The 14,034-nt window shown below is 39.2% G+C and overlaps 1 protein-coding gene across 2 annotated transcripts in view; it reads right to left on the bottom strand.

The window, feature by feature from the left end:
* LOC107563422 (MCC regulator of WNT signaling pathway) overlaps positions 1–14,034 on the bottom strand; it is a 126,942-nt gene that overhangs the window by 2,382 nt on the left and 110,526 nt on the right. For both annotated transcript variants that reach the window (XM_016248300.1, XM_016248301.1), the window contains 4 exons: positions 8,343–8,577; positions 5,626–5,838; positions 762–853; positions 109–231 (listed from right to left, as the gene is read on the bottom strand). In XM_016248300.1, coding sequence (XP_016103786.1) covers positions 109–231; positions 762–853; positions 5,626–5,838; positions 8,343–8,577 — 663 coding nt within the window. The remainder of the gene's footprint in view (positions 1–108; positions 232–761; positions 854–5,625; positions 5,839–8,342; positions 8,578–14,034) is intronic.

Raw genomic sequence — 14,034 nt, 5'->3', positions numbered from 1 at the left:
TGTGTGTGTGTGTGTGTGGGTGTGTGTGTGTGTGTGTGTGTGTGTGTGTGTGTGTGTGTGTGTGTGTGTGTGTCTGTCTGTGTATGTCTGTGTGTGTGTGTGTGGTACCTGTTGGCTCGTTTAAGGTCGTTAACGAACTCCGCCGACTGCTGATGTCGGACTTCACTGCTCTTAGTGAGTCTTTCTAACGCCGCGACCAACTCCTGAACACGACCCTTCAGCTTCTTCTCTCTGGAACACACACACACACGCAAATCTGATCCTCAGCATCTTTTGAGGAGCGTTTGTTTCCAGAAGCTTTACTTTCACTGTTCCTCAGCGGAGGAATGATCTTCACAAGCCTCCAGAACATCTCACATCTTCTGAGGAGCCTTTATTTCTTCAGCTCTCAATCACTGCATTATATGTTTGGAGCATTTCACTCTCATCTTATCTATTATTACTGGAGATATTGAGCCACGGCTGATATCTAGATCATTTTATGTCAGCATCTGCTGTACTGTTAGAAAGATCTAATTGATTTACATTACAAGCATCAGAATTTCATCATATAAATATCAGCATCTGCACCAGATTCATATTTTTGCTCCGTTTAGTCTCTGAATAAAACTGAGCTGTTTTTCCTCCATATTCTCACTTTATCAGACTATATGAGCCATAAAAGCCTGATGCATCAAATATGATACTCAACAAAAAACATATCTACAAAAAAAAAGAAAACGGTCCAATAAACTATTTCAGTCAGAAAAAAGATGTTTGACCTCCTGAGTGCGCTGGTGAGCTCCGCCGCGAGGTCGCTGTCGCTCAGACTCCTCAGATCAGACAGACTGATCGCTGGAGAATCACCAGAGTCCTGCAGACAGACAGATACTACAGATTTATGTGTCTGCATGAAGTCTCGTGTTTCAGAACCATGAGCTCATTAACATATAATAGCCAAATATAACATAATCACAATTTACTGTCTAATCACGGTTTCCTTCCATATTTATGATGACAGTTTCACAGCAATCACATTTTATGCAAATCATGTTATTTGCACATTTAACTGAAATGAGTTGAAGTATTAAAATGACTAAAACTAAACATATATAAAAAGACAAACGCACATAACAAAATTAAATATTATATGAAAAACTTAAAGATGGAAAACCTTAGAAACATCAGAAACAGCCTTGGCAACTAAATGAAATAAGTTGAAATAAACAACTAAAAAAAAATAAGTAAACAAAAAATAAAGATAAACTGACATCAAAAAACAAATACACATAAAATAAAAATAATGGGAAAAAAACTTGTTGTTACCTTGGCAACTTACTGAAATAAGTTGAAGTACAAAAATTACTAAAACTAAAACTGAAATAAAAATAAATCAAAGCTAAATAGAAACATAAAAATTTAATAAAAATGACAAAAACACATTACTAAAATATAAACTAAAATAAAAAAATTATTTTAAAAAGTGTCTTGAGTTTTAGTTGTTTTAACGTATTTTAAATCATTTTAAGTCATCTTGAGGCCCTCTGAGAACCACTGAAATAAGTCCTCGTTTCATTCTCATTCTTCTAACGCAATGAACCAATATTTCATGTCCATTTATTTATTTGATAAGCAGACATGTTTACCCAATAATGATAGCGTAACTGTATTCCTGAAGCTCAAACAGTAGATCATGGCGCTAGCAACACCAAGGTCATGGGTTCGATTCCAGGGAATGCATGAACTGATTGCTTACATTCCTCTATTGCAAGCAGCTTTGGATAAAAGTGTCTGTTAAATGCATAAACGTAAATGAAACTATCATAACAAACTCTTATTAAAAACAACTGAATCTTATCTGGTGCCTATAGATAAGAGGATTATGTGCACAGTAGAGCGCTGCGCTAGCAATGCCAAGGTCACAGGTTTGATGAGGCGTTCTGGGATCTGCAGAGACTGTAAGAGAACATCGCGTGTAACGCAGACGCCTGCGCAGCACAGGAGAAATCGACAGCAGACGAACCCGCTCTCACACCCACAGATGGCAGAGACACGAGAACAGAGCAGAGCAATCGATCGAAACAGAGAGAGAGAGAGAGAGAAGATACTCATCGATAATTCACACGAGCTGCTGCTGGAGACATACACAGACAGACAGACAGACAGGCAGATAGACGGATGGACAGACAGACAGATGGACGGACAGACGGACAGAAGGACAGATAACAGACAGACGGACAGACATCAGACAGACGGATGGACAGACAGACGGACAGACATCAGATAGACGGATGGACAGACAGACAGATACAGACAGACGGATGGACAGACAGACGGACAGACATCAGACAGACAGATAGACAGATGGACAGACAGACAGATACAGACAGATGGATGGACGGACGGACAGACATAAGACAAACAGAGGGACAGACTGACGGACAGACAGACAGATATAGACTAGCGCTGCACGATAAATCGCATGCGATATTTAATGCACATCTTATCAGTAAAGCTCCATCACCTGCGGGCTTTCACATTGAGCAGCATTAACTACACAGAGCCATTGTTCACAAATCGCACAAATATGAACGTGGTGATGGAGATTTACCGCTGATTACAGAACCGGCTTTTCTGACAAGATGCGCGCTAAATATCGCATGCGATTTATCGTGCAGCCCTAATACAGACAGATGAATGGACGGACTGACAGACAGACAGAGGGACAAGTCAGACAGACAGCAGATGGACGGACAGACAGACAGAAGGACAGCAGACAGACGGACAGACATCAGACAGAGAGATCAAACAGACGGACTGACGGACAGCCAACAGACAGACAGAGGGACAGTCAGACAGACAGCGGATGGACGAACAGATACAGACATACATTAGACAGACAGATACAGACAGATTGATGGACGGCCAGACAGAGGGCCAGACAGACAGCAGATGGACGGACGGACAGACAGACAGCAGACAGATAGACAGACAGACAGACAGACAGAGGGACAGTCAGACAGACAGCAGATGGACGAACAGATACAGACAGATGGACGGACAGCAGACGGACAGACATCAGACAGACAGATAGACAGATGGACAGACAGACAGATACAGACAGATGGACAGACAGACAGATACAGACAGATGGATGGATGGACGGATGGACAGACAGACATCAGACAGACAGATAGACGGATGGACAAACAGACGGATGGACTGACGGATGGACAGACAGATGGACAGACATCAGACAAACAGAGGGACAGACTGACGGACAGACAGACAGATCTAGACTAGGGCTGCACGATAAATCGCATGCGATATTTAACGCACATCTTATCAGTAAAGCTCCATCACCTGCGGGCTTTCACATTGAGCAGCATTAACTACACAGAGCCATTGTTCACTGACGAGCTGCGCCAAAAATCGCACAAATATGAACGTGGTGATGGAGATTTACCGCTGATTACAGAACCGGCTTTTCTGACAAGATGCGCGCTAAATATCGCATGCAATTTATCGTGCAGCCCTAATACAGACAGATGAATGGACGGACTGACAGACAGACAGAAGGACAGCAGACAGACGGACAGACATCAAGACAGAGAGATCAAACAGATGGACTGACGGACAGCCAACAGACAGACAGAGGGACAGTCAGACAGACATACATCAGACAGACAGATACAGACAGATTGATGGACGGCCAGACAGAGGGACAGACAGACAGTCAGACAGACGAACAGATACAGACAGATGGACGGACAGACAGACAGACAGTCAGACAGACGAACAGATACAGACAGATGGACGGACAGACAGACAGACAGTCAGACAGACGAACAGATACAGACAGATGGACGGACAGACAGACAGACAGTCAGACAGACGAACAGATACAGACAGATGGACGGACAGACAGACAGACAGTCAGACAGACGAACAGATACAGACAGATGGATGGACAGACATCAGACAGTCAGATAGCAGATGGACGAACGGACAGACAGACAGACAGACAGACAGATTGACGGACGGCCAGACATTTAATATTTAAATATTAAATAAAATCTAATTCAAGATATGAACAAAAACTGTATCTCAATGATACTAAAATAACACTGTTTTGCATCACAGGACAGACAGACAGATTGACGGACGGCCAGACATCAGACAGACAGATAGCAGATGGACGAACGGACAGACAGACAGACAGCAGACAGATTGACGGACGGCCAGACATCAGACAGAGAGAGAGACAGTCAGACAGACAGCAGATGGACGAACAGACAGACAGACATCAGACAGACAGATACAGACAGATTGATGGACGGCCAGACAGCAAATGGACGGACAGACAGACAGACAGACAGTCAGACAGACGAACAGATACACACAGACAGACAGCAGACAGATTGACGGACGGACAGACATCAGACAGAGAGAGAGATGTAGATGGATGGATGGACTGACAGACAGACAGGTACTCACATCTCACAGACAGACAAGAGAGACAGACAGACAGACAGCAGACAGATTGACGGACGGACAGACATCAGACAGAGAGAGAGATGTAGATGGATGGATGGACTGACAGACAGACAGGTACTCACATCTCACAGACAGACAAGAGACTCTCTCTGCTGATAAACGTTGATTATAAAACCACAGATTCTTTAGATTCAGGATTATCAATCCATCAATCATAGAGCAACTAAACCCATAGCTAAATATCACGATTCATTATATATATTTATTTAAATATATTTATTCATTGTATAATATTTATTTAATAGCAACTAATTTGTATGCAAATTTCTAATTTTCTAATCATTTAACAATTAGTGGCCAACTAACAAAGATTCATCAATGGCTAACGGCAGTGCAGATATCTGGAGACCAGGGTAAAATAATCTTGATATACAGTACTGTTCAAAATATAAAATAATAATAACAATAATAAAATAATAATAATAATAATAAACCTTATTGCATTACAGCTAGTTGCCAAGTCAACAATTCTTATTTTCAATTTAGGTTGAATTTTTAGTTTAAGTTGAAGTACTAAAATAAAACATTTAAAATAAATAAATACTTAAAAAATATAAAATTAAATAAAATTAAAATTACAGTAAAAAACTACTAAAATAACTACAACTAAAATGAAAAACTATAAAAACTAAAAACTATACAGACATTTAAAAGGAATAAAACTAACAAAATAACACAAAATAAAATGACAAACTACGACTAAATTTAAATATTAAATAAAATCTAATTCAAGATATGAACAAAAACTGTATCTCAATGATACTAAAATAACACTGTTTTGCATCACAGGAATAAATTACATTTTAAAATATAATCAAACAGAAAACAGTTCTTTTACATTGTAATAACATTTAATAGTTCATAATATTTCATAATTTTTGTATGGTAGTCTGTGCAAAAATGTTAAACGCCAGCAAATGAGATTTTAACCAATATTTCCTCAAATTTTCCACAAAAAAAGTGTGAAACTGTATTTGCATCTTGGTGTTTCCATTTAGGTTTTTAATGATATATCCACAGATGTGCATATGGATATGTGAACAGACACCTGGCAGTGTGTTGCTGTATGTTGTGTTGTATGGACTGTACCTTCCCGCTCTTGTCTTTGGCTCCAGCGCTGCTGCCGGTGGAGTTGAGCGATCGCCGTCTCTGTTCCTGATGTTCCTCCACCTCAGACTTCAGATGCTCGATGTGCACCAGATAGGCCTGTTCCTGAGCCTCCCGCGTGCTCAGCTTCAGCTCCAGAGCTTTCTTCTCCTTCTCCAGCAGATACAGCTGAGCCTTCAGCTCCGCCATCTCCTCCTGAACACACACACGCACACACATCTGTGACCTACAGCTCCTCTCCTGACATGACACATCACCGCTGAAAGCATCTCACGACGCAGATACGGTTCACAAACACACACTCCTCAAACCCTGACGCGGTCAGATCGTGTGTTTGATGCAATGAAGAACCGCCTGGACGCTACATGAGGGGTTTAGTGCATTCTTATCCAATTATATTGACTTATGATCTATATAAACACGAGAAAAACTCTATTGCGTATACCAGGGTTTCCCAAATGGGTGTTGATTAAGATTAATTAATTATGAAATATTAAGAGGAATATGAAAAATGTGAATAATATTAAATATTTCTGAAATAACATTCAAATAAATTATAAAAAATAAAAAGTAAAACACTTACTAAAACGATGAAATATTCTCATTGAAATAAATTAAAACAAATATTTTTAAAATAAAACACTTACTAATATATAAAATATTATGAAAACTGTGAACAATTTTACATATTTTTGGAAAAAAAAATTTAAAACAGAATTAATAAAATAAGACAATAAATATTTATTATAAAAATATAATATAAAAATATTTTATTTAAAAGATTCAATAATTTTCAAATAAAAACAAACATTATGAAAACATGAAAAACATTAATAAAAATAAATACGTTATTTTTAAACAACTACTTTTATTATTTTTATATAATAAAAATAAAACACTTACTAAAAAAGACAAAATATTTAATTTGAAATAAATTAAAATGAAAATAATTAAAAAATAAAAATAAAATAATTACTAAAAACTATTAAATATTTTATTTGTTTACCTGCATGCCACATGATCAGAGAACTGTGAACATGTTGATAAATACTTGAAATATTAACTTCAAGAAAATATTTTAGCTCAAAGAGTTTCGGCTGATAAAAAACATTTGGGAATCCCAAACACGCACATATTGCAACTGCATTTGTATTTTCAGACCCAACGTTTCTGCCACATCCCATTAGATGTGAATCATACAGTGATTCTCTGAAGGGCGAGTCTTTCACACTGATCTGGAGTCAGTGTTTCTGTAGAACTGTCAGCTGACGGAGCTGTTCATATCTAAATCATCTCTCCTTGCGTCCGATCGGATCTCACATTTCAAACACGCGCCGCTGCTCCGAGTGCCGAAGCTGAAGGTCACTGACGGATCAAGCAAGAGGAAACAGTGTGCTGATGAAGAGATGCTGAGAGAGTCAAACATGGAGAAATCTGCTGTAGCTTCTGTGAAAGACCGCCGCTTCATTTCACAGATTGAATCTGACAGTAATAAACTCAACCTTCAGTCATTCATCCAACAAAAAATGTACAGCTTTCGCTTCATTATAATGTGAGACACTATCAGTAGATGCTTTGTGTGTGTTGGTCAATGGCAGATGGATTATAAAATACTGATATGTATATTTTAAATTACTGTTCAAAAGTTTGGGATCACAATAATTGTATATATTTTTTAAAAGGAATAGACACTTTTATTCATCAAGGATGCATTCAATTGATCAAAAGTGACAATAAAGACATTTATAATGTTATAAAAGATTCTATTGAGCTTTCGAGTCATCTGTGAATCCTGAAAAATAAAATGTATCACTAAATATTTCCACAAAAATATGAAGGAGCACAACAGCTTTCAAAACAGTGTTATTTCAGTATAGTTGATAGGCTACTATAGTTTTTGTTCATTTTTTTGTTTTAATTTTTTTATTTCAATTAGATTTTTTTATTTATATTTTCTGTTTTCAGTTTAATTTTGAAGTTTTATGATGTTAATTTTATTAAAATTATTTTATTAATTGTTTTATTCAAATGTGTTTTTGTCATTTTTATTCTTTTTTTTATGTCTATAATTTTTTGTTAAGTTTACATTTTTAGCTTTAGTTTTAGTTATTTTAGTGCTTTTAAACTAAATGAGAAAAATGAGAAATGTTGCCTTGGCAACTAGCTGAAATTAATTTTATTTTATTCTATTTTATAAACATAATATTTTCTTTTTATTTCAGTTAATGTTTATGTTTTGTTTTATTTTATAAAATATTTAAAGTTAATGTAATGTTATAAGTAATAAAATGTTTTTTTTAATGGTTTTTGATAATAATCAGAAATGTTTCTCGAGCAGCAGATCAGGATATTATACTGATTTCTGAAGATCATGTGACACTGAAGACTGGAGTAATGATGCTGAAAATACAGTTTTGATCACAGAAATAAATTACAGTTTAACAGATATTCACATAGAAAACAGCCATTTTAAATCATAATAATATTTAACAATATTTACTGTATTTTTGATCAAATAAATGCAGGCTTGGTGAGCATTTTCCCTCAAATAACATCAGACTTTGAATCATGAACTAAGTATTCCTAATCAAGACATTTGTTCTGAGAGTAGTTTGATTTATTATTATTATTATTATTATTTTTAGATCAGCATGAGGTTGATTATTCCGGTTCATCTGATGAAGCGCGTCGTACTGTACCTTCATGGCCATGAGCTCCTGCATGAGCACAGCGTTCTCCAGGTCGAGTCTCTGCGAGTCTCCGCGGGGTTTGACGTCGTAGCTCAGCGGGTCGATGTGGACGCTCTCCAGCTCCAGCATGGTCAGCTTGACAGCCGCCCGGTCGTTCTTCAGCTGCTGCACGTAGTCCTTCAGACGCTGCTCGTCGTCTTTGGAGAAATCAGTGTCACAGCTGCTGGCCGTGGAGCTGGTGGTGCTGAAACACACACACACACACACACACACACACACACACACACACACACACACACAGGAGAGACAGGTAAACCAACAAAGATTCACTCATTCACACATTAAACTACAAATTCAGTCACACACACTGTTTTCACACTGAAATGTTATGGCCATAATCATAAAACCCTATTTTTTTTTTATTTTCGCCAAACATGAAACTGTATAATACATATTTATACTTATTTTTAATAATAAATAAATAAATAAACACATAAATAAATAAAATAAGTATAAACATGTATCATAAAACATATTTAATTATAAAATAATAATAATAATGATAACTATTACAAAATAATTATAGAATGTATTACACAAAAAAACAATAATAATTTATAACAAATTTTATTAATTAATTAATTTAATAGTAATTCATATGAATAATTTTGTATAGTATATTTTATTAATTTAATAATAATAATAATTTTTATTATTATTATTATTAAGATGATTTATTACTTTTTATAATAAATGTTTATAATTATTTTATTAAGAGCAGAAATTATTTTTTATAATACTTGCGATTTCAATAACAATAAGAGTAATTGTTAATACAAAATAATTATAAAATGTATTATACAAATAATTTGTAACAACAGTTGTTGTTGTTATTATTATTGTTGTTATTACTTTAATATATATTTTTTATTATTTTTAATATTAGTAATAATAGTTTATAATAAATGTTTATTAATATTTGTTTATTAAGCATTTTACTAACAATAATAGTAATTAATATTATTACTTATTTTACTCTATATTTGATCATAATTATTATTATGCAAAATACAATGAGACCATGCAACTGGCCCACCTTTACAGGTACTCGGCCCTGCACCAACTTTGAGCCAGTGGCATTGCTTCTCCTCTCCTTCTCTCCTCCTTTTAAGCACCAGGTCAAGGCTTGGTTACATCTCTCTACTGTACAAGGGTTAGTAGCTACAGCCGGTCGTCAGATGGGCACCCCCCTTCCTTGGTGTTCCACCAATTTAAGCCCATGACACCTCGGGAGGGCTCGACACCACATCCAGCATCCTGGATCTACCCCTGCTGGCCACCACCTAACTCTATGTCGTTGTTCGTCCTTCAACAGGTTGGCTCTGCCACCGCACCTCCCGCTGTATCCAGATCCAATGAGATGCTGTTTCTGCCTGTTTTCTGCCTGGCCATCCCTTCAATCCCCAGCAGCCCAAGGGTTCTCCAGAGTGACTGTCCAGCAAAACCTCTGCAGCTGACCTCTAGTGGTAATTTTCAGTCCTTCCATCCATTTTGCTGGCTCTCGAGGATAAAGCCTTAATATTTTTCGAGCTTGCGCTCATGTGCCTCCTCCATCCTTCCCTCCCAGGGTACTTCTATGAGCACCACCTGCTTGGTACCTCTAGACCAGAGGACAATATCCGGTCTGAGGCTAGTGTGTGCTATCTCCTCTGGGAATTTAAGCCGCTTCTTCAGGTCTGCCCGCATCTCCCAGTCATTTGCTGAGGCCAGGACCCCTCTACTCCTCAGTCCTGCAGCAGTGCTCTCTCCTGTCCTGATGAACTGGAAAAAGGGGCAGTCGTGGCCTGATGGATAGAGAGTCGGAACCCGAAGGTTGTGGGTTCGAGTCTCAGGTCCAGCAAGGATTGTAGGTGGGGGGAGTGAATATTCAGCGCTCTCTCCACCCTCAATACCACGACTGAGGTGAGACCCTTGAGCAAGGCACTGAACCCACAAATGCTCCCCGGGCACCGCAGCATTGGCTGCCCACTGCTCCGGGTGTGTGTTCACGGTGTGTGTGCGTGTTTGTTCACTACTCACTGTTGTGTGTGTGCACTTGGATGGGTTAAATTCAGAGCACAAATTCCAAGTATGGGACACCATACTTGGCCACACATCACGTCCTTTCCTTTCCTTTTTCTTTCTTTCCAAAGTGGTGCCCGTCGGAACATTGTTTAACCTTATTCCTTGCCTGTTTCACACCATCCGCCAACTGAGACAGGATCTTGTCATGATGCCACTGGAATTTCCCATCTGCCAAACTTGACTGGCAGGCTGAGAGGACATGCTCAAGATTGGCTTGCTTTCCAAATAGTGCGCAGCTGGGGCTCTCTGCCATCCCCCAAATATGGAGGGGTTTGATGGAGTAGGCAGGACATCGTAAATAGAACACATCAAGAACTTTATCCTGCATTCTTCCATGGTCCAAATGTCCTGCCACATCAGGGCCCTCCCACCTTGTCCAGCTGTCCTGTTTTTTCATGGCAACAGCCTTGACATGCAGGGTTTCCTCCTCAGCCTTGCGAACCCCAGGCCTTATATTTGCCGGGTGGGCCGCTCTTCTCTAAGGATGTCATCCAGATGTCTGCTTGGATAATCATCTCCCTCATACTCTGCTTATCATTGAGGTCTGCCCTATACCACTTCCCCAAGCTCTTCACTGGTTTCTCTTTTACCACTGCGATGATGGTATCTTTGATCCTAAATTGGAACTGGTCCTGAATGTCCCCCTTCCTCAATACCAGACTTCTGGACATTTCAGGTTTAAACTTCATCCTTGCCCAATCCGTGAGCTCAACCAGATCCTCCAAGATCCATCTTTCAGGTACTGATTTTGCCGCGATGGTGAGGTCATCCATAAATGCTCTTATAGGTACCTGCTGGATGTCACTGGCCAACACTGCACCCCGCCACAACTTCTCTGCTGACTTAACGAGAATGTTAATCGCTGCCGAAAACAAAGTCACTGAAATTGTGCAGCCAGTGACAATGCCCACCTCTAGCCTCTGCCATTTGGTAGTGAAGTCTCCACAGGTGAAGCGCATGTTGAAGTTGTCATAGTAGCACTGCAAGAGCTTCTGGAAACGCTCTGGGACATGGTAGGTTTTCAACGTCAAATTCACCAACTTATGGGGTTTCGTCCCATATGCATTTGTTAAATCCAGCCACAGAACTGCCAGGTCACCATGGTTCCTCATCGCATCTTCGATGATCTTAGTGATTATGCTGGTGTGCTCAAGACAGCCCGCTACCCCTGGCACTCCCCCCCTTTTGGACGGATGTGTCCATGTACCCATTTGTCCATCATAAAGGTGGTCAGCCTCTTTGCCAGAATCCCAAGAAAAATCTTGCCTTCGATGTTGAGGAGTAAGATGGCACGAAATTGCTTGATTCCTGTAGAATTTTCTTCCTTAGGGATGAATCATCTCTCAGCGACCAGCCAACTGTCAGCGAGGAAGTCGTTCTTCCATGCCACTCTCAGTAGCTTCCAAAGTCGTCTCCTGAGTCTTTCGCAATATTTATACACCTTGTACGGATTGCCATTTGGCCCTGGGGCTGATTTTGCTCTGGCCTTCCTGAGAAAGGTGTTCAAGTCCTGCCAGCTCGGTTCCTCAGCTCTGAAGAGAATATAGGTACTTGCTGGATGCCACTGGCCAGGTTCTGTTGGTTTTATAAGTTTTTCCATCTCCTCCAGGCTGTCCTCCCTTCTAGGGTCACTATGGAACTGACAAAGGTGCTCCTCCACCTCCTCCTTTGTTGCTTTCAGCTGCCCTGATCTTACATCGGCCAGAAGTTTCGACAGATATTTGATTCTTGGTGAAATCTGCCCGCTCCTTCATTCGTCGCTTCTTGTCCCTGCGGTGACATTCAGCTCTTCACAAGGTCTTAATGCGCTCCTTCAGGTTGTCACGAATTTCTGTACTGGTCTCTCATCCGCTTTTGCTTCACAAAATGCCTTCCTCAGCATCCACAGATCCCCTCTAAGGATGTCTATCTCCTTCACGCATTCGTTTTCCTTTGACTGGACAATGTTTGTTATGTTTTGACCTTAGGCTCTTTCTTTCCAAAGCGATCACCACATATGCTCCAAATAATGGAAGCCATAGCCTTGAGCTTCTTCCCCACATCTCCTGCCAAGGCTGTTTCCAGCACCTCGTCCACATCATGATCAATCCTCTGCCACTCCTTCCTTGCCACTGCTGCGGGCCAGTTCACTGGTTCCTTTCGGACCACTCCTACACATGTATCCTGTCTAGGTTGTCTAATGTCCTGTGTACCCTCCGCCTCTGTCTGGTGCTTTGTGACACATCGGTGATGTTGTTCCTGCTCTCATCTTCATTATGTGCCTGGAGATTCCGGGGGCTGTGGTTTGCCTCTCCTCCATCTCACCAGGTTTCCCTGTGCATTGTACATTATGTTCAGGTTGCAAGCACTTCATCTTTGCCTGATGTATCTTCAGACCCATTTCATTTTTACATATCCTCCCAATTAATTATTAATTATATTTACAATAAATGTTTATAATTATTTTAATAACAATAAGAGCTATTACTATTATTATTATTATGTATTAAGCCAGGGCCGTTCACGGCAAAGACACATTGACAGACCATCGTTCATTTTTAACCAGAGTTCAGGGTGAGAAAGTGCTTTTGATGCGATGCTGCACAGACTCTGACTCCAGCGGTTTAAATCATCATCAGTGTGAACGAGACTAAACACAATCACAATGAAGCGTGAAAATGGCTCCAAATGAATCTCCCTCCTCAATTAGCGAAGCCCCTAATTACAATGACAATCACAATTATCTCCATCTGCACAGAAACACTGCTGGCACACACACACACACACACACACACTCTTATAATCTTCAGGTATGTCAGTCATTATAAACTCTGATCCGCACATTTAATTTGGTCCTCGTGGAGCAGAACAATCACGGGTCTAACGGCGATGAACTTCATCAACAGAGATACTCATAATAATTTACACACATCAGTGAGCAGGACGAGATTACTGTGGTAAAACAATGAAACCTGGAGACTCAACACCTGTCTCATTGAAACTCAATAAGAGTGTCAGAATACATTTGAACACTCAGAAATGCTGGAGAACAGCTCCATTTCTCCTCATCTGTAAGCACACAGTGAGAGGCAGCGGTTTAGAGACGCTGTAGCGCTGGATGGAGGATTGAGGGGGAAAAATCAATGTCTGGTTATTTGAGAAGCTGCAATGAGCCTGAAATCCCATCCGTTCACTGCAGCATAATCATCCAGAACAACAACCGGAAAAACATATGGATCAGAACACAATCCAGATTCACGGATACTGCTGACATGAATAAAAGCTTTATTATCAGCTCAAAAAAACTAAACAAAACAAACAAAAAAACGTATATAATGTAAATTATATATAAGTAATTTAATAATTAAAATACTCAAAAAATATTTAGAATAATTTGTGTAGAAGCAATTTTCACTTTTAATTTAATTTCACAATTAATTACAAAGAAGCGGCAAGTAATGCATTGATTTAAACATGAATTTTATAGTAGAAAGACTGAAATATTATTTTCTTGTAAGATGTACTCTGATAACTAAGAAATAAATTATAAAATGCACACACACACACACACACACATATACATATATATATATATATA

The sequence above is a fragment of the Sinocyclocheilus grahami genome, unplaced genomic scaffold (genome assembly GCF_001515645.1).
Source record: "Sinocyclocheilus grahami isolate Dianchi unplaced genomic scaffold, SAMN03320097.WGS_v1.1 scaffold875.1, whole genome shotgun sequence".
In the NCBI taxonomy this organism is placed as follows: Eukaryota; Metazoa; Chordata; class Actinopteri; order Cypriniformes; family Cyprinidae; genus Sinocyclocheilus; species Sinocyclocheilus grahami.
Note: the sequence above shows the minus strand (reverse complement) of the source record. Positions and strands in the feature narration are given on the sequence as shown.